General features: G+C 39.7%; 1 protein-coding gene across 2 annotated transcripts; it reads left to right on the forward strand.

The window, feature by feature from the left end:
• Positions 1–92: 92 nt before the first annotated feature.
• On the forward strand, positions 93–21,980 carry LOC117504329 (DENN domain-containing protein 2A-like). Of its 2 annotated transcripts, none has more exons than XM_034163767.1 (19): positions 93–292; positions 3,308–3,380; positions 5,551–6,593; positions 6,803–6,897; positions 9,668–9,762; positions 9,846–10,058; positions 10,149–10,242; positions 10,358–10,408; positions 10,508–10,719; positions 13,412–13,521; positions 17,342–17,411; positions 18,731–18,808; positions 18,905–19,194; positions 20,707–20,884; positions 20,981–21,022; positions 21,098–21,208; positions 21,280–21,550; positions 21,630–21,716; positions 21,815–21,980. In XM_034163767.1, the coding sequence occupies exons 3-19, from the start codon at positions 5,692–5,694 to the stop codon at positions 21,844–21,846; spliced, it is 2,931 nt and encodes a 976-aa protein (XP_034019658.1). In that variant the 5' UTR covers positions 93–292; positions 3,308–3,380; positions 5,551–5,691; the 3' UTR covers positions 21,847–21,980. The 2 variants fall into 2 exon arrangements, with proteins under 2 accessions (XP_034019658.1, XP_034019659.1); XM_034163768.1 differs by lacking the exon at positions 93–292 and adding an exon at positions 2,264–2,465 and having other exon boundaries at positions 21,098–21,206; positions 21,281–21,550.
• Positions 21,981–23,642: the final 1,662 nt, after the last annotated feature.

Here is a 23,642-nt window from a genome sequence, read left to right on the forward strand (position 1 = left end):
CGTTCGCTCGCCGCTCGGTGGGGTACTACCGCCACCACAAGGTCAGGAGGGGAACGACAAGCACAAAGCAACAACTGGCAATAAAACTGTGAAAGAATCTTTTCAGGGTGTCCAGCTGTCCAGCTTTCAGCTGTCACATTGCTCCATGCGGCAACAATCGACCTATCACTGGCTATAACCAGAGGTTTAGACATTTTCAAGCCTGTCCCACCACAATTTATTCAAAGAACTAGAGTAAGTCTCCGATACTGCACCAAAACACCCATAAAATTTACCAAGCACTTCAATTCAGGTAAGATTTTTTTACTCATGAATACAGGTCCTGGTTGTTTGGGACTCGTGACTTGAACTTGGATTTGAGGATCGACTGAATTCAGACTCTGATTTATTTATTCTGTTGTTCTTTTTTGTATTAGACCGTGATAAATTGGCATAAAGTATTGATCATTATAATAATTTTAATTCTGTGCTAATATTTCTAGTAGAACATATCTTAGTAAAGTGTGGTATTGTACTTATAATTTCATAGCGTGCAGTATTCTGTAGATTAATATGCTGCAGTATAATCTAATGCAGTGCAGTAAACTATAATGTAATTTATACAACATTCAGTACTGTAAAACAGTATATCTATGAAAGTAATACAATACGATATGACATGTATGTCTAATATAAGATAGTAATAGCAATATTTAAACTTGCATTAATATTAGTCTTTTTAAATAGTTTGGTGTAATTAGTATTTTTTTTTTTTACACAGTATATCATGTTTTTAGTTACTTATTATAGTATAGTTCATGATCTCACATTTTGTTTAGCCAACACATACGTATTTTAGAGTTTGGAAATTTATAAACAGCATACAATACAAATAAATATAATATTATGGTACAATGTTTCATCGGGTATCTCATGGTCACTTGGTTATTCCCCAACAGCTGCTAGGACAATAAGTGAATGTAGATTTGCATAAAATTATTATTATTATTATTATATTTTATTTTTTATTTTGATTATTTTTTAATTTAATTAATTCATTATTTTTGTTTGGCAGGGGTGGTGGCCAAGTGGTTAGTGCACTTGGTTTCAGTGCGGAAGGTTTCTGGTTCAAACCCCGCCCCTGCCACATTCTCCATGTAATGTGGAATTGCATCAGGAAGGACATCCTGACTAGAACTTGTGCCAATTCAACATGCAGATCCACCTTGGATTTGCTGTGGTGACCCTAAGTACAAGGGAGCAGCTGAAGGGACTTACTTTTTTGTCTTTCACACTTTCTTGTGCACATGATAACTCGAACAAAATGTATCTGATTTATACCAAATTTGAAATGGACATCCCAAATGAGCATATCTAGGTTGGGTTTCACTAAAATGCTCTGAGGACCACCCACTTGACTGAACAGAGTATTGATTATTCCAACATAATTGCTGTCTGTTTTTTGTTTTGTCAGTAGTAGCAGTCTCTCTTTTTTTTAAGATTCCTAGTCTAACCCATCAGTCGCAACAAACATCAATATTTGGGCCACACAAAGCTTTAAAATTTCCCAATATTCTATTCACCCCAATCCCAATGTAGATATATGGTTTGGTCGCCAATACACCTGGCAGTTTTTATTTACAAATGAAGGCTCAGAACACAAAATACATGCTTCAGTGAATATCTCCTAATTTATATACCCCAAAACAGATCAGCCCAACACCACCTGAATGCTTGTCACACGAGTGTGCATTATGCACATGCATTATAGACCTTAGGAATTCTTAGACAGCATACAGAACAAATAATAACATAATATTACAATATTTCATTGAGTACCATGTGGTCATGTGTTGGTTACTGCATTAAAAAAATGTATCACTTCAGGGTTTTTTTCTCTTATGAATGATATTGTACTTTATCTGCAGTTTGTGGCTTTTCCTCAGTATTTTATGAACAGACTAAACACCGCAGGACAAGTATGTGTGGTTGATTGGATACAGCTGCAACAGCAGCTTGAACTCAGAAATGACTGTGACAAGAATTCCAACAAACTTTAGATTTACAGGGAAATTACATAATACACTGATAAATCCCTTCCCAAGGAATTGTCACTGAAAAGCAGCTGCCAAAAATGTAACTTACCCATTCATTCTATGGAGTGTGTGTGTGTGTGTGTGTGTGTGTGTGTGTGTGAGTGAGAGAGAGAGAGAGAGAGAGAGAGAGAAAGAGAGAGAGGCAGAGAAAGGAGTGTCCACTGGTTGAAGAAAGATTCCTATTTAGCTGAACGGTCGATCAGTTCTATCTTTAAAACTGTGCTTTTTAAAAATCTGTTTAATTTCTAACAGCACATTTCAGACCATTTATATTAAACATATCACATACCACAGTAGTTTGGAATATCAATGGATACGGCAACAGCTTCATCCGCAGCGATACGGTACAATTTCACTCATGATCACATGGAAACTGTACAACAGCGAGAGGTAAGAAACAGCTTTATTTCTGACAACTTAATAATCTACAATGAACCATTAACCCCAGGCTTTTGGAAATGAAAGAAACAGACAAACAAGCTCAATTTTAGGTATGTGCAAGTTCAAATAAAGTTACGTTAAATTAAAAGCAGCACTTGCTCCTAATTTCCACCATGCATGTGTTGATAAGGGGTTGGCGACAGGTTGCTGGTACATTAAATAAGCAAATACAAACTTTAAATTTCAATCAGTTTTCCTCATGATATGCCCTTGTAATGCACTGACTTAAAGATGGTAACATCTATTGTTTTTGCGTTATTGCGTACTGTGGAAGGGTTATGCGCATACATTTATCTATTCATTCACTCACTGTTTTACAGGTTACATTCCTATAAGCCCAGGAATAGAAAATTGCACTTGTTGTTTATGGGATTTCTCTGTGGAGTATGAGCTTTCCCCACGTTAAGATCAGATTGATTAATTTTGGTTAAAAAAAAAAATAAAAAAAAATGTATATATATATATATACACAGAAAAGTACTGGAAACACATGAAAGCTCTACATTTTTAGGTTTTATTTTACATTACCATTTCCTGGGCTGAGAAATTACAACTCAGTATCTTAAAGGCCACTGAACTTTGAAATGTTGGCCAGAAGTGTGAGAGTCAAGAGGAAAGTGCTTTCACTGATGCAAATGTCAAAGGTTAGCCTCTTCCGAAGTCCTCCTGAGAGATGGCCTGTCATGTTTTTACTGGAGTCCACTCAGCTGGTCCAGGAATCATGAACATTACTACAAGTCACAGGAGTATCTTGTCGAGTCTTGTAACGTAAAGGCGCATTGATCCTACAGGTGTACAGCAACCATGGCGGGCCTCTAAGAGAATGACAACCAGCCAAGACTGTGTCTACTCCACCATCAGCAGGTTTGTATTCCTCACCACCACTGAACATCTGTCATTTGAGCAGCTGGATGTCGTGTTTAACAAAGTCTACTGGAGCCTGAGAAAGAAGTAACATTGTCTAGTTTGGCCCCTTGAAGACCAGAGAAGGTCTTTCAACTCAGGCTTCCCATTTCCTCTTGTTTATTTATTAAAAACATAAGAGTTTGATGAAACAGGGCCGAGTCCAAATATGTGCTTGTTTAGTGGAACTGATAAGCAGATGAAGCTCCTGCATGGTTTTGTCCTCTAGTTTTAATATCAGGCTGAATTTTTCCCACTGTTGCCAGAAAAAGACTCGAGTGTTCCCAAATTGGCAGGAACAGGGAGCGTACTGGGAGTTCAGTTCAGGAAGCTCTGGAGCCACTGACTAAAGTCAGATGGTTTTTAGCATGTTGTCTGAATTCAGCTGAACAGTAAGGGAGCCCCTCTCCATAGGAAGCAATCATCAGAAGGCAAAGACACCAAAGAGAATGTCAATACAGTGGTCTTCTTCTTCCTCCATTGTCGGCACAGGATTCAACGGTTGAATATTATCATGCTCTTGTGAGCACGGTAGACAAAAGTGAGAGTGAAGTCGGAAAGAACATTTATCTGGTACAGCTGGACTTCTTTGCAGATCTGACTCGGAGGCTGGACAGCCCTGTTTCAAAGGAGTTCAGGCTGGCGACTGCAGTCAGTTTTTGGGGTAGGGCATTTCATAGTCAGATGGCATTTGGGAAGAAGCTGTTCTTGTAGGTCTGAGTCTGGGCATATGGTGCCTGGAACTCACCATGATGGCCTCACCTTGGTATGGGAAAGAGTGATGGAATAAAGTGTAGAATCCAAGTCTATGTCCAGATTCAGTTGATTTGGGAGGAGGACTGAGCTATCATGACACTTTACCAAATGCAAATGTCTTCATGGTAAAGATACAAAGAAAAGTTCTCATATCAAGGTCCAGATCTAGCAGTGTGAATGAGGACTGAGTCATTGTGAAATTTTTCCCATATGTAAAAATCTCTAATCAGCCTGAGACATATCACCAAAAATAATGACAAAAATGGTCCAAAATGTAAATTTAGCTCCCTCCCGGGGGTAACTCAAGTCAAGTCTGGGCGCATACATTAGTACTGTGAACTGCCTTGGGTCCTCGATGGAAAACATCCAGGCAAACAAGTGGTCCATTGCCCACATTTCTAAAATAAACATCTATCTGCCACAGCCAAATGAAGCATGGGTACCCCCTTGGCCTTCTCCAGCCATTGGGATCCTCAATACTCAAGCACATATGTGCTGGATCGTGCATTGAATAATGCGTCACATGGCCAAAATGTCAACGCTGGTACTCCCTCACAATGCATCACCTTGGGCCAACCATACATTGGGCAGGTAGTACAAGACCATAAAGACATGGATCTTCATTCTCCTGTAAAGATATCAGCATTGCCAAACACCCCTGTCCAGAGACCTCATGACTCCACAAGCTCTTCCCTAGGTGTCTCTCAATCTCAAAGGCTGAAGACGCAGAGATGTGAGGCAACCATTCCAGAGGTAAGTAATCACTGAAATATTCTTCAATATGATTGAAGAACCCCAATCCAGTTGATCTTGAAGGAGAGTAAAGCCAGTGTAACACCTTACCCATTCTGCATGTTTTCTTTAAAAATAATTAATCTTGAAGTATGTAAACAGATACATTCCAAATGGTGAAAATGACTATCTCTCACTGGTAATGTAGAAGAATACCGTAAATCTTTCATAGGCCCTGAGGCCCAATTGATGCCAATGCTTATTCCTAGATTCCGCAGCTTGAAACTGATGAGAGTGTACAACTCCACTTGGAAGAGATTTTCCAGTCCAACACATACCATGATAGAGCTGATTTAACTCTGTGATAGAGTTATAGTTCCACAGCAATTGACTCTGAGTAAGGTGAACTTACTTTTTTGAATAGGAAAACCCAAAAATTCATTCAACTCAGAGTCAGCCAACTTCGACTTTTCCCCAAAACACGATTTCTGACACAGGAACCAGGTAGCTTGACTCTTGACCCTAACCCTAACCCTGGAACCAACTCCAAAATGTTTGCTTGTTTCCACACCCTCAGTGAAGTTATTTTACATGCAGTGTGTTGACATTATCTCAGTAAAAATGTCCACTTTTGTGTGTTTAGGTTAAATATAGACGAGAAATCAGCGGCTTCCATTTCACTTCTGTGGAAAACAAGGGAGCCGAGCAGAAAAGACAGGGGGCAACAAAACTTCCATTCACCCGTCTAGACAACCTGAGCAACCAACCTGAAGAATTGCTCAAGATGGTTAGCAGGAGGCCTACCTTTGACCTTCACAGCAATGACAATGCTCTCTTCATGAGTAATAAGGTTGGTAGATCTAATGGAGGCAACATTAAGGAGAAGATTTCTCTGTGGGAGGGGAAGGAGCCCACTCACTCTTCACTTATGACAGCAGAAAGTCAAGAGTCCTTGACAAAAAGTATCAGTAAGACTACAGATGCTCAGAAAGGAAAGAAGCAGTTTAGCAAAGAGAATCCTGCAAACCTTGGCGATTCAAGGCCTTGTTCACCCGCTGAATCTGGAAAACAGCAAAGAAGCACAAACCGAAGTGAGGAGGACTGTAGCAGATCAACCCACAAGGAAATACGAGATTGTGAGAAAGAGAACGTAGGAACAATTGGCGATAATTGGCCATGTTTGCCTCCAGTGCCCATAAAGCAGCAGGTGGCGACAAAGAAACCCAATGACAGGGGACCATTAGAACGAACCAACCAGGAAAAAAGAGCAGTGTTCACGCTCTTTAAAAAGATGGAACTAGCTGTGGGAGACACCTATGCCAAAACATCTCCAGAGCTGGGAAATTACTTCAGCCCATCCAACAAAGACAAACAAGTAGAAGTGAAGAAGAAAGAATCTCAAGCTAATGGTCAAATTGGTTCAATCACGTTCCCCAGGAGTAAAGAATGGAAGCAACAGGAGGAGACTGTCTGCGCAGAACCAAAGGATTCCACCATCAATCCAGTCCCAAAACCACAGCGCACCTTCCAGCATGCAGCTAGCATGCTCACGGGGAAGAGCCAAGGACAGGGCAGAGGAAGCAGGAACCTCCCCCCGCTGCCCTCCATCTCCTCATGTTCTCCACCAAAACCTTGCCCTGGTGTCAACCACAAATTCAGAGATAGACTCCGAGACAACACCAGCAGGTATAGAGGAATCAAACCATAAACACTTGGTTAATGTTCATAGATAAACCAAACTATTACTTGCATGCGGTTAAAACCAATTCTACACTACAGGTATGTCCAGTAGATTTTCTTGTACAATCAGATTATATTCACCTTTAATCTTTATTATTTTTTACAATACATCCTATATATAATTGTATTTTGTGAAGCTTTCATTACTCTCACAGGACATTATTTGAGTTTGAAGACCTTCCAGGATCAGCAGCTCGAACACCTTTCTCTTACACAATGACTCAAGAACATCACTATGAAGACATTCTTGGTAAGACATAAGGGGTTGTGCAAACGATAATTTATTGTTAGGCTTTTTTATGTACTTTGAGTATAGTGTTCTCCCTCTCACATAAGCCAGCATATACTGTATCTAGTAATCATACATATGGCAGGTATAGTACAAAAGGTAGCTCAGATAAAAAGGAGTTGGTCTACCAATATGTAAACATGGGTTTGATACCCTTGGAAAAGACCCTTCATATGTATTGTCTCAGTCCCCCCTGCTGTAAATGTGTACTGGCTTTGGTTGGGGAAGTAATCTGCAATGGACTGAAATTCCATCCAGGAGGAATTGGGCAGTGCAGTCTTGTTTGAGGGCGGGCGCTAAAGGGGTAACATATGACGCATATGATGTAAATTCTCTACTTCCGGGGACAGAAACACAGCACTTTCTCTGAGATTTTGGGCAAACTACATGCAAACAAAGTGAAAATACAAGGAAATACATACATGTAATCTCACTTTCACATACATATATCTTCACATTCGTAGTACATTCTGCCTCTCACATATTTCTATTCTTCTCACAAACATGTAGTCTCATTTTTACATGTATATATTCTTCTCACATTCATATATTCTCCCTCTACATGCTTTGTCTTCTCACATACATATATCTTCACATTCATACTGTATATTCTGCCTCTCACATATTTCTATTCTTCTCAAAACATGTCTCATTTTTACATGTATATATATTCTTCTCACATACATATATCTTCACATTTGTAGTACATTCTGCCTCTCACATATTTCTATTCTTCTCACAAACATGTAGTCTCATTTTTACATGTATATATATTCTTCTCACATTCATATATTCTCTCTCTACATGCTTCGTCTTCTCACATACATGTAGTCTCACTTTCACATACATATATCTTCACATTCGTACTGTACATTCTGCCTCTCACATATTTCTATTCTTCTTACATGTAGTCTCATTTTTACATCTATATATTCTTCTCACATTCATATATTCTCCCTTTACATACATCGTCTTCTCACAAACATGTAGTTTCACTTTCACATACATATATGTTCACAATCGTAGCGTATATTCTGCCTCTCACATATTTTTATTGTTCCTCTCACAGACATGTAGTCTCATTTTTTACATCCATATATTCTTCTCACATTCATATATTCTCCCTCTATGTACTTGTATTCCACTTCTCACATACATACAGTCTCACTTTCACTTATATACATTCTTTTACATACATATATTTTGCATCTCATTTACTTCTATTCTCCTTCTCACATACATATAGTCTCACTTTCACATACAGATATTATCCGTCTTCCTCAGGGCCCATATAGGACTTACTGTGTATATGAGACATGTACATATTCTCCCTCTCACGTACTTATATTCTACTTCTCAAATACATATATTATTCCTACATTCATAAATTCACCCTCTACATACCATCTTCCCACAAATCTGTACATTCACATACATGTATCTTCACATTTCTACTGTATATTCTGCCTCTCATGTATTTCTAATCTTCTTCTCACATACATATAGTCTCAGTTTCACATATATATTGTCATTCTTACATAAATACTGTACATTCACTTACTGATCTATATTTAGTCTCACTTTCACATGCATTTGTCCTCTCTCTTCTCCCACTCACATGCAGTCTTTCACATGCCCTTCAAAAGTATTGGGGCCACTTGGTATTTCACAGATTTTAATTTGTTTATGCCATTTCAAATACAAAAAGTAAACGGGCTTCTCACTATAAACAATTCTAAAATTATCTTCCTTAAACTCAAACTCAAAGCAAATTTCTACAACTTGATATAAAATAATAAAAAAAATATAAAAGCCAAGCTGATGGGTTGCATAAGTAAAGGGCCTCTTTGGTATAATACCTGTAAATAATCAGTTTTATTGCCAGTTTTCTTCAGACAAGTCAGGGACATTTCATACATGAACATTTCCAAGACACTGAATATGTATTGGACGTTATTTACATTAATTATGAAGAAATACAAACAGTATGCACTCTATGGTAAATCTGTGTGGAGTAGACAGTTCTCAAAAACTGACTGACTGTGGAAGAAGGAGAAAAGTGAGGAAAGCCACCAAGACACCCAGACAACCCAGAAGAATTCATAAGCTTCCATGGCTGTGATTATAGAAATTGTGCAGAGGGCATTTTGTATCACCAGTTATACAGCTTCATCTTGGCTTACCTCACTGTGTGTGTGTGTGTATATATATATATATATATATATATATAAAGTGCTATGAAGTAAGACATCTAGATGAATAACTTAGGTGATGGTCTAGTGGTTAAGTGTTGGGCTTGAGACCAAAGGATCCTTTGTTCAAATCCCAGCCTGACTGGGAAATCACTAGGGGCCCTTGGGCAAGGTCCTTAATCCCCTAGTTTCTCCCGGTGTGTAGTGAGTACCTTGTATGGCAGCACCCTCACATCGGGGTGAATGTGAGGCATTATTGTAAAATGCTTTGAGCGTTTGATGCAGATGGAAAAGTGCTGTATAAATGCAGTCCATTTATCTTTTAACTTAGAGCAATTATTACCATGTTACTGTGTATACGTACATAAATTATGGGTCAGAACAGCTATTGAATTTCAGTTTTTTGACAGTTTCAACCAGAAATATGTCAATATTGCTGTTAGAAACATGAGCCCTTGATCATTGTCAACTCATAGATGAATAACTCAGAAAATACTGGCTAAATATGTTGAGAGTCACCACATTTGGTTTTTCTACAGACTCTTCCATGGAGAACCCCTATGAAGACATAGAGTTGGAAAGCCAGTGTTCCCAGCAGTCTTTACCCTCGTCTCCAGGCATTGACATACCCAAGGTTGTAGCAGTCCGCAAACTATTTGACTCAGTTCCAACACTGAGGATTTTGACCGTTTGGTAAAATTATTGTACATTCTGTAGGTGTGGAGATCCGGCTTCTTCAGGCAGAATTCAGATCAAAGCTTTAAGCTGTCTGACCTGCAGAAAAACAGCCAGCAGCCGCGCAGCACCGCAAGCGAAAGCATTTCATCGTCACCTCAGATAAGCCGTCCGTCAACTCCCATTGCTTCCGATCAAGCCTCCAGTCTGCACGGGGATCCTTTATATGGACGCACCTGTCGCAGAATACCAACGGTGTGTTCATGTGTGTGAGGCTTGTACACTTTACCACATATTCCAATGCAATTACTGAATTTTAAAACATGTAATATTTCTGGGCAACAGGTTGTTCTCAGGATCAACAGCATCTTTGAAGCTCGGATTGGGAAGAAACACATACGAAGGATTTATCACTATGCTGGAACAAGCTCAGGAAGAGGTGATGCTCATCAGATGTTTGTTACATTAAAGATAAATGGCATTGTCATGTTTTTGTTTTTTCTATGCCTATAACACAACACAAATGCCGCTAAAGAAATTCAATGTGTTTGCAGTAACGGATGAGAACAGCGACTCGGAGAGTGAAATCGAAGAACGAGCCAAAGGTAGACTTTTGCTTCACTTTGGCTTTTGTTGTCTTTTTTTTGTTAGTTTTTTTTTGCCTAAACTTCATGCTAATCTGTATCTTTCTTCCTCTCTCTAAGCTCATCGTCAGCGTCTTGTGTCAGTCAAGTCTATATTGAGCCAGCCAAGCCAGACTCGGGTTCAGTACAATGATACCAGCATCAAAAGTAGGTCTCTGGAACAGGAGCTCCACCAGCGTCGGCTCTTTGAGTGCTTTCTGGTGGTATCCCTGCAGAAACCCAAAACTGGTGGCCACTATCAGCCGGAGGTTACACAGCAGTTCCCTCCTAAGGTCAGTAGCAGAGAGTTAAGTTTTACCTTCCTGAAAGAGGGTGCTTTTTTTCCCCATGTATTTGTTTATTTACTTATTTATTTGAGTAAATTCGCAATCCGGTTTTCACAAAACTTGATCATGGGTCATGGAATATTCAATTCAGTTTTGCTGCATATCTGGATGAAAGGGCCTGGATCTTGATCCCGACTGTGTTAATCCTGTAATCAGGAATAAAATAAATAAATAAATAAAAATCACCACATTGAAGTTCATCATTTAGGTCAGGATCAACGGTCAGAGATCTAATCAAAGGTCAGTGATCAGATCCACAAGCAGGATCAAAGTCCAGTCTTTGTGATCAAAAATCAGGGTCAGGATCAAACAGGATCGAAGCTCAGAAATCAGCTTCGATGTTCAGGCATCAGGATCAGAAGGTTAACAATCAAGATTAAAGTCATGATGGGGATCAACAATCAGTAATCAGAATAAACGGCAGACATATGCACACTGCCGAGTTTCCTCCTACTTTCCATCTGTTAAGAAGAAGCTGTTAAAATTAAATTTTTTCAGGACAGAACTACAGAGAGGAAAATAAGTATTTGAACATTCTGCGAATTTGCAAGTTCTCCCACTTAGAAATCATGGAGGGGTCTGAAATTTTCATCTTAGGTGCATGTCCACTGTGAGAGACATAATCTAAAAAAAAAAAAAAAAAAAAAATCCGGAAATTACAATGTATGATTTTTTAATCATTTATTTGTATGTTACTGCTGCAAATAAGTATTTGAACACCTATGAAAATCAATGTTAATATTTGGTACAGTAGCCTTTGTTTGCAATTACAGAGGTCAAATGTTTCCTGTAGTTTTTCACCAGGTTTTCACACACAGCAGCAGGGATTTTGGTCTACTCCTTCACACAGATCTTCTCCAAATCTTTCAGGTTTGGAGTTTCAGCTCCCTCCAAAGATTTTCTATTGAGTTCAGGTCTGGAGACTGGCCAGGCCACTCCAGGACCTTGAAATGCTTCTTACGGAGCCCCTCCTTAGTTGCCTTGGCTGTGTGTTTGGGGTCATTGTCACGCTGGAAGACCCAGCCATGACCCATCTTCAATGCTCTTACTGAGGGAAGGAGGTTGTTTGCCAAAATCTCGCAATACATGACCCTGTCCATCCTCCCTTCAATACGGTGCAGTCGTCCTGTCCCCTTTGCAGAAGAGCACCCCCAGAGTATGATGTTTCCACCCCCATGCTTCACCGTTGGGATGGTTTTCTTGGGGTTGTTCTCATCCTCTTATCATGGTAAGTGGAGTTGATTCCAAAAAGCTCTATTCTGGTCTCATCTGACCACATGACCTTTTCCTATGCCTCCTCTGGATCATCCAGATGGTCAATGGTGAACTTCAAACGGGCCTGGACATGTGCTGGCTTGAGCAGGGGGACCTTGCTGCCCTGCAGGATTTTAAACCATGACAGCATCATGTGTTACTAATGTAATCTTTGTGATTGTGGTCCCAGCTCTCTTCAGGTCATTGACCAGGTCCTCCTGTGTAGTTCTGAGCTTTCTCAGAATCATCCTTACCCCACAAAGTGAGATCTTGCATGGAATCCCAGACCGAGGGAGATTGACAGTCATCTTGTGTTTCTTCCACTTTCTAATAAATAATCATAACAGTTGTTGTCTTCTACCAAGCTGCTTGCCTGTTGTCCTGTAGTCCATCCCAGCCTTGTGCAGGTCTACAGTTTTGTCCCTGGTGTCCTTAGACAGCTCTTTGGTCTTGGCTATGGTGGACAGGTTGGAGTGTGATTGATTGAGTGTGTGAACAGGTGTCTTTTATACAGGTAACAAGTTCAAACAGGTGCAATTAATACAGGCAAAGAGTGCAGAATAAGAGGGCTTCTTAAAGAAAACTTAACAGGTCTGTGTGAGCCAGAATTCTTGCTGGTTGGTAGGTGTTCAAATACTTATTTGCAGCAGTAACATACAAATAAATTATTTAAAAAAATCATACATTGTGATTTCCTGATTTCTTTTTTTTTAGATTATGTCTCTCACAGTGGACATGCACCTAAGATGAAAATTTCAGACCCCTCCATGATTTCTAAGTGGGAGAACTTGCAAAATCGCAAGGTGTTCAAATATTTATTTTCCTCGCTGTATTAACTGTTTATGTACAAGAGATAGAATCCTTGACATTCAGGTGAGATCTGGATCACCCTATTCCAGAATGACCACTTTCTTGAAATAATATTGTAATATTGCTTTTGAACATTTTTGTAAATATGCCAAAAACCATTTACTATATCTGTTTAAACATTGACATGAACTGAGCCACAGTAGGGATCCTGGATGCGGCTAATGATCTTCGACTGCACAGCGTTCCTGTATTTTTTGGTATTTAAAGGTTTGACACCAAATACGGTACCTTCAGTAAACAGTCTATTCTATTAAAAGAATGGAATTGATCTCATGCTGTGCAGGATCCTTTATATAAAAATAGAAGGGAAGGTGCTCTAAACCTTATTTTGTTTTTGCAGCTGTACATAGTTCTCTAAAACTGTGAGCACATAATTCACAAAAACATGCAAAGCTATTCCCGTTGATTAAGCATAGACAAGCCTGGAATAATAATAATGGTAATAAAGTTAGAAACCAGAGCACAAAAACGGCACATTTGTCCACTTTGTCTCATTGCTTTGGTTCTGTTGCAGTTGGAGCGGAGCTTTATGTTCATGAGAGAGACGGAGGATCAGATGAGGATCATCCCTCAGTTCTGCTTCCCAGACATTAAAGACTGGCAGCCGGTGGAGAGCTACCCAAGGTGATGTCACACATATTGTTGATGCCTCTATGGGTCTTCTTCCATTGCCACAGTACCAAACAATCTGGCACTTATTTGGTACTAAAAGGCAGAAGTTTGACTTACCTTTGGTTAAGGGTTCTCCAGTGCTTCTGATTCCTCAACACAAAGTCAAATGTCCAACACAACACCCTGATGTGACCTTTACGGACATGATATACTTAAATAGTTAATGTCAATTGACATAATTTATTGCAAACCCAAAATTATGGAAAATTCTGAAAAGAAATATTGTTGCACAGTAGGTTTTCCTAATCAGAAATTAGACCAGGTAGCTCAGTGGTATAAGGAGTTCAGCTACCAATACGCAGACCTGAGTTTAAGTCCCTGTCATGCTACCTGTCTGTGTCCTTGAACAAGACACTTCACCTGCAATGTGGTGGTCCACCATGTTGTAAATGGGTACCCGGAGTACTTCTCTTTTTGAGAAGTAACTTAAGATTGACTGGAGACTCCAATCTGCTTCATGCTACAGTATCCACAGATAAACACCAATGCTCCCCAGGGCCAGTATCAAACTACTTCTTCTTCTGGATCGACAAAATTGATCCATTTGATAAAACCAGCTACCCAGTGACTGATCTTTGGCTTTGTGTGGTAGTTACAGTAGCTGCATGGATGGATGGAGGTGACGTCGAAATTGACCAAAGTTATGAGACAAAACCAAACCCCAATACGATCCAAGTCTTTCATCACATCTGGAATCATGTTGTGGGTGATGCATGTTTTACTTTAGAGGAGCAGAATATTTGTTTTATCATCCGGAGTTGATACAAGTTGGCAAACTGCATCCAGACAAATGTATTTATTAACAGATTAGTTGTTTTAAGAAAGGGAAGAAGTGTCAGATTAGCATCTGTATTTTCTGAAGTACAGTATAAACTATGTTTTTTTTTTTTTTTTACTAGATTGGGAACTCCTGCGACGGGCCTGGACATGTGCCGGCTTGAGCAGGGGGACCTTGCTGCCCTGCAAGATTTTAAACCATGACAGCATCATGTGTTATTAATGTAATCTTTGTGACTGTGGCTCTCCTCAGGTCATTGACCAGGTCCTCCTGTGTAGTTTTGAGCTTTCTCAGAATCATCCTTACCCCACAAAGTGAGATCTTGCATGGAATCCCAGACCGAGGGAGATTGACAGTCATCTTGTGTTTCTTCCACTTTCCAATAAATAATCATAACAGTTGTTGTCTTCTACCATGCTGCTTGCCTGTTGTCCTGTAGTCCATCCCAGCCATGTGCAGGTCTACAGTTTGTCCCTGGTGTCCTTAGACAGCTCTTTGGTCTTGGCTATGGTGGACAGGTTGGAGTGTGATTGATTGAGTGTGTAAACAGGTGTCTTTTATACAGGTAACAAGTTCAAACAGGTGCAATTAATACAGGTAAAGAGTGCAGAATAAGAGGGCTTCTTAAAGAAAAATTAACATGTCTGTGTGAGCCAGAATTCTTGCTGGTTGGTAGGTGTTCAAATACTTATTTGCAGCAGTAACATACAAATAAATTATTAAAAAAATCATACATTGTGATTTCCGGATTTTTTTTTTAGATTATGTCTCTCACAGTGGACATGCACCTAAGATGAAAATTTCAGACCCCTCCATGATTTCCAAGTGAGAGAACTTGCAAAATCGCAGGGTGTTCAAATACTTATTTTCCTCACTGTAGGTATAAGTCTTTACTAGGAGTCAGTGGTGTCAAAAGTACACACATTTGTTACTTAAGTAGAAGTATAGATACTGCAGTTTAAAAACACTCTGGTAAAAGTTGAAGTATCAACTTGACCTCTTTACTCAAGTAAAAGTGAAAAAGTATGTGCTCCAAAACCTACTTAAAGTATAAAAGTATAAAGTAACCTTTAAAAAAAAAAAAAAAAAAAAAAAGGTAGATGCCACTATATGAATTGAAAGCTTAATTTAAAATCTGATTCGTTCTACATGTGGCCCAAGACCCAAAACCCAAAATTACCCCCCAACACCACCTGCACGAAAATGTTTCAATTCTAGAAGCTCTGAAATGCAATCTGGGACTATTCCAGACAATAAACTGGAGTGAGTGCAGCATCCATTTAGTGAAGGAAAAAAAAAAACAAAAAACAACAACAACAACAAAAAAACCCCACAACTTATCCTTATTCAAATTCATTCCAGTAGTATTCTGCTCTTACAAGGATGCAGCAGTTTTCTAGTTTGGCGGATAGTTCTGGAGAAAATCACTGAAGAAATTAACACACTGAAAATATGGTTTGACCGAAACAAACTGTCATTAAATAAGACAGGGATGAAGTGGAGGTGTAAGAGTCACTAGGAGTTCACAGGAAACACTTATTTATGTATGTATTTATTTATGTATGTTCATTGTTAGTTGCTTTTATATTTTCTGTTGTGTTTCTATTGAGGTTCTTTTGGCCTCTTTCTCTAAAATTGTATATAATAATCATTAGATTATTGATATATAAACAAAAATAAATTTAAGAAATATTACAATTTGAAAACAAATGCACCCGAACGTGATGAGAGCTGCAATTGCTTAATGCTGACTTTTAACATTGAAAACGCCATAGACATGCTAACGCGTTAGCGTCGCTCCCGTTTTTAAGTTATAAAATACATCTATCAGCTGTTTCAGAAGACCATAACAGGTCGGTTTAACGTAGAAAAGGTAAATAATACTCACAGAAGTATGCTCTTTAGGATTTTAGCGGGGGAAAATTAAGCGAAAGAAAGAAAGAATAAACGAAGCAATAGGTCGAAGCATTCAATCTGCGAACCACTGCTTCGATTGGTTCACGGTTCAAAGCAAAGCCGTGCTGCAGAAAAGTTGATTACAGGCGCACATGACGTGAAATATATATATATGTAAATATTAAACTGAAGCCAAGAGTAACGAGGCTGTTTGTTTTAAAAATGTAAGGAATAGAAAGTACAGATACTTGTGTGAAAATGTAATGAGTAGAAGTCAGAAGTAGGCAGAAAAATAAGTAAAGGAGTAAAGTACAGATACCTAAAAAGTGTACTTAAGTACAGTAACGAAGTATTTGTACTTCGTTACTTGACACCTCTGCTAGGAGTTCTCCACACCAAACACAAAAACTCCAATATTAAAAGAATAAATACCAATAATAAAAGTACACAAGCTGATAAAACATGAAAAAGCACAGATAATACATAAAAAGGCAACTTCTACTTGGATGCAACTTATACTAGTATAAGTATTGGTATAGTATTGGTATTGTATCACACATAAAAAAGTGATGTCATCCCATCTTTAGTCTAAACAGCTGTGTGCTGCATTCCCATGAATCTGGTAATTTCTTCAGAAAACAAAAAAGAAAATAAAAACTTTACTGCTGCATCACTGTAGTTTATTTTGTGATGACACCTAACCAGGACATTTGTTCAGCAAATATCCAAATGATTGACCAAGAAACAATATGCAAGTTGTACAGATTGGATAATTACCCTTTTTTCTTGCCACCAAAAGAAAAGCTCTTAAGAGGTCTTAATATATATGGAAGAAACCACTGCTCAAAATCAATCTGTTGTGTAGAACTGAGTATGTTGCCAATGTTTTCCCGTAGCGTTGGATGTTTTACTTTGGTTGATTATCGCCAAAAGGTTTACTTCTCGGACTTTATGCTGCTGAAAAGTTGATGCTTGCTGTTGAAATATGACAAAAGTACTCTGTGTATTTGTTATTTACATTATGCATATTTTTTCCCGTGTTTATCATAAAACACCATCACGTTCATCTGGATATCTGTTGCGTCTGTTCCCTCACAGTGAGATGTTCTCCTTTGTTTTGACTGGAGAGGATGGCAGCAGGCGGTTTGGATACTGTCGTCGTTTACTGGTAAATAGAATGAATATATTTAGCGACGTCAGTGGTGCTCCCGAACAGGAAGTGGCTAAATTCCATGATGACGGCTGAATAAATACATGTGCCAAAATAGTCAGAGTGCCTGTGGGAAAATAGTCAATCGCAGAGTCTGAGAGGAAGTGTGCAAGATTGAAGCTAATGTGTATACGTGTGCATTGGTTTGTGTATTTCTTATGTCTGTCTATGTTCTTACGACTTTTGATCTGTATATCAACGCATCTTTAGGCTGTTAAGTCACTTCAGAAGATTTCTACGGGTTTTAGTGCAGCAGATAACAGAAGATTTACAGAGAAATCCTTCGCATGGTGATACAAGCACCAAATTCAACACAAATACTGACATTACTCCTCTGAAAAAAAAAAAAAGAATGACTGGCCACTTGAATTTTCAATAGGCGGCCAGGTAGGGGTCAACTGAAAAATTGTACAGGGGTCAAAATTTAAAATATTTCAATCATATTGAAACCTGTACCACATTATGTGTCTGATCACAAAGATTCCAGAAAGGTATAGTTTGGACTATCTATGACTGAATGTTATGGAGTTATGGGGTAAAAACAGCAAGAATGATGACAAAGGTCAGTGTCAGTTTGTACAGAGGTCAGAAGTTAAAGTTGCTCCAATTATTGTAAAATGTGATGCAAATTACTAAAAAAGAATAGTTTGTACCATGTGTCATGCTTAGTTATCATGTTATGGGGTAACTGTCACATGTCATGAAATCCAATGGACGTCGATATTGTTTGACCTTTACCTCGCAGACCAAGCATTTAACACAGTCAAAACTATTCCATTTATTAATCCTATTAGTTCAACCAATAATTTGCACCACTTTTTTACCAAAATTGGAGCATCTTTAACTTTTGACCCCTGTACAAACTGACATTGACCTTTGTCACCATTCTTGCTGTTTTTACCCCATAACTCCATAACATTCAGTCATAGATAGCCCAAACTATACCTTTCTGGAATTTTTGCAATGAGACACATAATATGGTATAGCTTTTAATATGATTGGAGCATTTTTAAATTTTTAGCCCTGTGTAATTCTTGAATTGACCCCTACCTGGCCGCCTACTGAAAATTCAAGTGGTCAATGGTTTTTCAAAAGAGTAATATATAAGGAGTATTTGTGCCGAATTTGGTGCTTGTATCACAATGCTAAGGACTGTTTCAGCTATCTGCTGCACTATTTGGAGAATGTTAGAATGTTATCACTTCTTATTCCTTATTTCTAGGCTTTGCAAAAATTAGCATCATGATCTCAGACTGTCTTTTTTTTTTTCTTTTCAGCCAATCGGCAAAGGTAAACGTCTCCCAGAGGTCTACTGTATCGTCAGTCACCTCGGCTGCTTTGGCTTGTTCTCAAAGGTAAACCATCCAATGTTTCGGCTAGAAAATATCATTTGTTGCTAAAAGCAGCTAACCAGCAAAGGTAGCTTACATTTTAACATGACTACATTGTAGGTGCTGGACGAGGTGGAGAGGCGGCGGGCTCTGTCTCCAGCCCTTGTGCAGCCGTTTATGAGAGCCATCATGGAGGCCCAGTTTCCAGCTCCGGGCAGAACCATCACCATCAAAACCTTCCTCCCTGGGTGTGGCACCGAGGTGATGGAGCTTTGTCGGCCCTCGGACTCGCGCCTGGAGCACGTGGACTTTGAGTGTCTGTTCTCCTGTCTGAGTCTGCGGCTGCTCCTCAGGGTTTTCGGGGCTCTGCTGCTAGAGCGAAGGGTCATCTTCACCGCCGACAAGCTCAGGTGGGTTCACCCATCCCAACCCGATCTCATGTTCCAGTTTGTGATGGCATTACGAACTGTTATTTAATCTATTAGTTCGCAATACCGTTGCGAAGTGACACCTTTGGGATTATGCTTAAGTTTGGGGGTATGGTTAAAAATGGTGAACTAAACTTAACCACATCAGAAAAATGTGACATATTTCCTGACGGTATCAACCAGAGGTGGGAGTAAGTTACCATCAAGCCATTCTCAAGTCATCAATCTGCAAGTCCCAAGTCAAGTCTCAAGTCAGCTGTCAAACACTTGGTGGTCATTATAATTAGGGACTTGACTTGGGACTTGCTGATTTATGACTTGAGAATGGCTTGATGGTAACTTACTCCCACCTCTGGTATCAACGAGACTGGGCTGTCCATCCACACCTTTTAAAGTCTACTGAACCTAACGAAACCTCAGTTGTTCTCTCTTCTCACAACACTTTTCCTGCTCTTAAAAAGTTTGCAGTAAATAGCTTTTTCTTTGCATAATACTGGATGAAAGCAAAAATAAAGTTACTATAACTGCAGGCAGCACAGAGCAATAAAGTACATTCCCAAGAGACATTTTAAGGGCAGCTCATTGAGTTGGGTTGCTATGGCGTTTGTTTTTTCTTCAGGGACTAAATAAATAAATAACAGTGGGAATCATGCGGAGCAGAGAGAGTAATTGACGATGACTAAAATGAAAAGGCGAGTGGCCTCTGATTTCCTCTCTGGGGAATATTGTTCCTTGTAGGATTTTTCACACAGTCATTCAACTATAGCGCCCCCCTGTCGATAGTACAAGCAAGCCATGCCATGTTTCCTCTTCCTTCTGTCTCGCTTCTCACAGTCATTACTTCTCTCCGCTTCCCCTTTTCATGTTCAAACTCCCTACTATTCAACATGAATCAATAAACGGGTAAATAAATGAGCAAACACACAAGCAGCAATGGCCTTGGTGGCCACCAGACTTAGGTTTTGGAAATGAAAGAGCGTGGCAAGGTCATTTCAAGCGAAATGTAACTTCAACCACACCTGCTCTTAATTTCCATCAGGCATGTGATGGTGATTATTCCCTGCAACAATCCCAGACATGTCCAGCAAGTGGCAGTGTTGAGCAGGTGAAAAACAGCTCTGTGGGATATGATATAAGTAAAATAAAGTGGTTTTTTGGATTGATCTCATGCTTCAAAGTTCACCAAATTCTCTGTAATTTTACCCTCAGGGGTCAAAATCTGAAAGTGTTTCCAGACAGGTAAATACTAATAATACAGTCAATATAAGGTTTTAAATTCTTATTTGAATATTCAGGAACACAATCATAGTGGTGATTTTATGACTTAAATGGTGCCATAAAAAATTAAATAAAAGGGGACTGCAACTTTAATTATCATTAGATTAGGCATCAGTGATGCCAACCTACAGTTAAATTGTTATTTTTGAAATGCTAAACTGTTAAAATTGCCTTGAACTTGCCATTTATCTTTGGATTGTGATTGTCTGTTTGCAGTACTTTGTCCCAGTGTTGCCATGCATTGGTGGCACTACTTTACCCCTTTGTGTGGCAGCACACATACATCCCCGTGCTTCCCTCGACGATGCTCGACATCGTCTGCACCCCAACTCCTTTCATCGTCGGCCTTCTGTCCAGCTCCTTGGGCCAACTCATCGAGCTGCCGCTGGAGGAGGTCAGAAAGGAGAGCTAGGCATTTGATCTTCCTCAAACTGGTAGTGTCAGTTGAATCCAAAAAGTTCACTTTAACAAGGTTCTGACTCTTGCACAGGTTCTGATTGTGGATCTTGGAAACAGTCGATTTCTCAGACAGGTAAGACATTCATTGTGTCTTTGGTGGCACAGTCTGATCTACATCCAAACACACAAACTGTCTGATTATTTGTAGTTGGATGATGAGGACTCCATCCTGCCCCCTAAGCTCCAGTCAGCCCTGGAGAACGTGCTGGAAAGGAGGCGAGATCTCACAAATGAGAGAGGAGGAGATGCACCTGGTGGTGAGGCAGTCCAGGCAGGAGCACATGTTTAATTTGCAACTTTGCTGCTTATTTCTAAGTTCTTTTCTCTTCAGACTCTGGGCATTTTAGCACCATTGTGTCTGAGGCCTTCGTGCGTTTCTTCGTGGAGCTCGTTGGTCACTACCCTCTCTTCATAATCAATGAACAAGAGGACGGCTACTCTTCCTCATCCTCCTCCCCAGTCCCTTGCTCTTTCCAGCATGAGGGCTTTCGCAAAGCCATTCCATCTAAGACTGTACGCCGCTTTCTGGAGGTCTTCATGGAGACCCAGATGTTTGGTTGGTTCATCCAGGAGAGGGAGCTCCACAGGCAGGCTCTGCGAGGTAAAGAGCTGCAACAGCAAGCTGAAGCTCAGCTACTGCAGGTTGATTGAAAGGTTCATGAATCCTTCTTTTTTCCTAGGCTTGTTTGAAATAAGGGTGCACGAGTATCTAGAGTCTATCCACGACAGTGAGCACAGGAGGGTGAACCGGTTTCTCAAGGGTTTGGGTAAGAACATTTTTACGATATTCTCAGATATGACACGATGTTCAGAGGGCTCATTTACACCTTCAACTATCATAATTTCCTATTTTCACTATCTCCAGGAAGCAAAATGAAGTTTCTGTCCAAGAAGTGAACCCACTGCACAGTTCTTGCAACCATCCCCCAAAAGACTTTGAGATACTTAATAGCCACGCCTGTCTTCAACCAGCATGTCAACGAGTGCAATCGATTCCAGATTACACAATGATATAGCCCAAGAGTGGCAGCAGTGGAGGTCAAACTGGTGATATTGTGATTAAGAGATGTGTCAACAGTATTGTGAAATTCAGTGAGCAGGTGAGACAGGCATTGTTGGAGGGGAAGCAACTTTGGACAGCTGGAAAAGTACTGCAGATGTGGTGAGGGAGACAGCTAGGAAGGTACTGGGTGTCACATCTGGACAGTGGAAGGAAGACAAGGAGACTGGGTGGTGGAACAAAGATGTCCAGGAAAGCATAAGGAGAAAGAGTTTCTACCCAGATTGTTTAATAAAATCTTGGAAAGTGAGAGGATGTTGAGGAGTGGAGACGAAATGTGTTGATTCTTATTTTTAAGAACAAGGGTGATGTGCAGAGCTGCAGTAACTACAGAGACATAAAGTTGATCAGCCACAGCATGAAGCTATGGGAAAGAGTAAACAGGTGAAGATCTGTAAGCAGCAATATGGCTTCATGCTGAGAAAGAGCACTGCAGATGCAATGTTTGCTCTGAGAATACTGATGGAGAATTATAGAGAAGACCAGAAGGAGTTACAGTGTGTGTTTGTAGATTTAGAGAAAGCTTATGACAGGGTTCCAAGAGCAGAGTTGTGGTATTGTATGAGGATGTCTGGAGCAGCAGGGAAGTATGTGAGCGTAGTGCAGGACATGTACAAGGGTAGTTTTACAGCGTTGAGATGAGCAGTAGAAGAAGAAGAAATAGATGTGTCAACAGGATTGTCGACACATTCAAATATCGAACATCACCTGATGTTGATATTGTTCCACCAGAGTGTATATATGATGTCAGAAGAGACAATGCAGTTTGAGGTTGTGATTTTCTGAGCAATAGTTTAAGGGGAAAGACACCTGAAATGTGATTGGCATAGTAGATGTCAATGCCACCAGGGGGCGGTAATACATATACATAGCATTCAATTTCCGATTCAGTTGAGTGGGAAAGTGTATCCAAAGTTTTGACTGGTACTGTACATGTACGGGGGTGATTGAGAAGTGTTTGAGCCTAGAGACTGGTTCTCCATCTTTTACATTCTGAGAAACCAAGAAACCAACATTTCTCGAGAATGTGTGAAGTTTTGACCCACTGGGTGCAACGCTGAAAAATGTTGGTTTCATATATACAACCCCTGGCAAAAATTATGGAATCACCGGCCTCGGAGGATGTTCATTCAGTTGTTTAATTTTGTAGAAAAAAAGCAAATCACAGACATGACACAAAACTAAAGTCATTTCAAATGGCAACTTTCTGGCTTTAAGAAACACTATAAGAAATCAAGAAAAAAAGATTGTGGCAGTCAGTAACGGTTACTTTTTTAGACCAAGCAGAGGAAAAAAATATGGAATCACTCAATTCTGAGGAAAAAATTATGGAATCACCCTGTAAATTTTCATCCCCAAAACTAACACCTGCATCATATCAAATCTGCTCGTTAGTCTGCATCTAAAAGGAGTGAACACACCTTGGAGAGCTGTTGCACCAAGTGGACTGACATGAATCATGGCTCCAACACGAGAGATGTCAATTGAAACAAAGGAGAGGATTATCAAACTCTTAAAAGAGAGTAAATCATCACGCAATGTTGCAAAAGATGTTGGTTGTTCACAGTCAGCTGTGTCTAAACTCTGGACCAAATACAAACAACATGGGAAGGTTGTTAAAGGCAAACATACT

Source organism: Thalassophryne amazonica, chromosome 22 (genome assembly GCF_902500255.1).
Source record: "Thalassophryne amazonica chromosome 22, fThaAma1.1, whole genome shotgun sequence".
In the NCBI taxonomy this organism is placed as follows: Eukaryota; Metazoa; Chordata; class Actinopteri; order Batrachoidiformes; family Batrachoididae; genus Thalassophryne; species Thalassophryne amazonica.

Bases quoted from the DNA above. Each gene is read 5' to 3' on its own strand.
- LOC117504329 (XM_034163767.1), top strand. From the start codon at position 5,692: ATGGTTAGCAGGAGGCCTACCTTTGACCTTCACAGCAATGACAATGCT. The intron at 6,594-6,802 runs GTATAGAGGAAT...TTACTCTCACAG, and splicing joins CTCCGAGACAACACCAGCAG to GACATTATTTGAGTTTGAAG. The intron at 6,898-9,667 runs GTAAGACATAAG...GTTTTTCTACAG, and splicing joins TCACTATGAAGACATTCTTG to ACTCTTCCATGGAGAACCCC.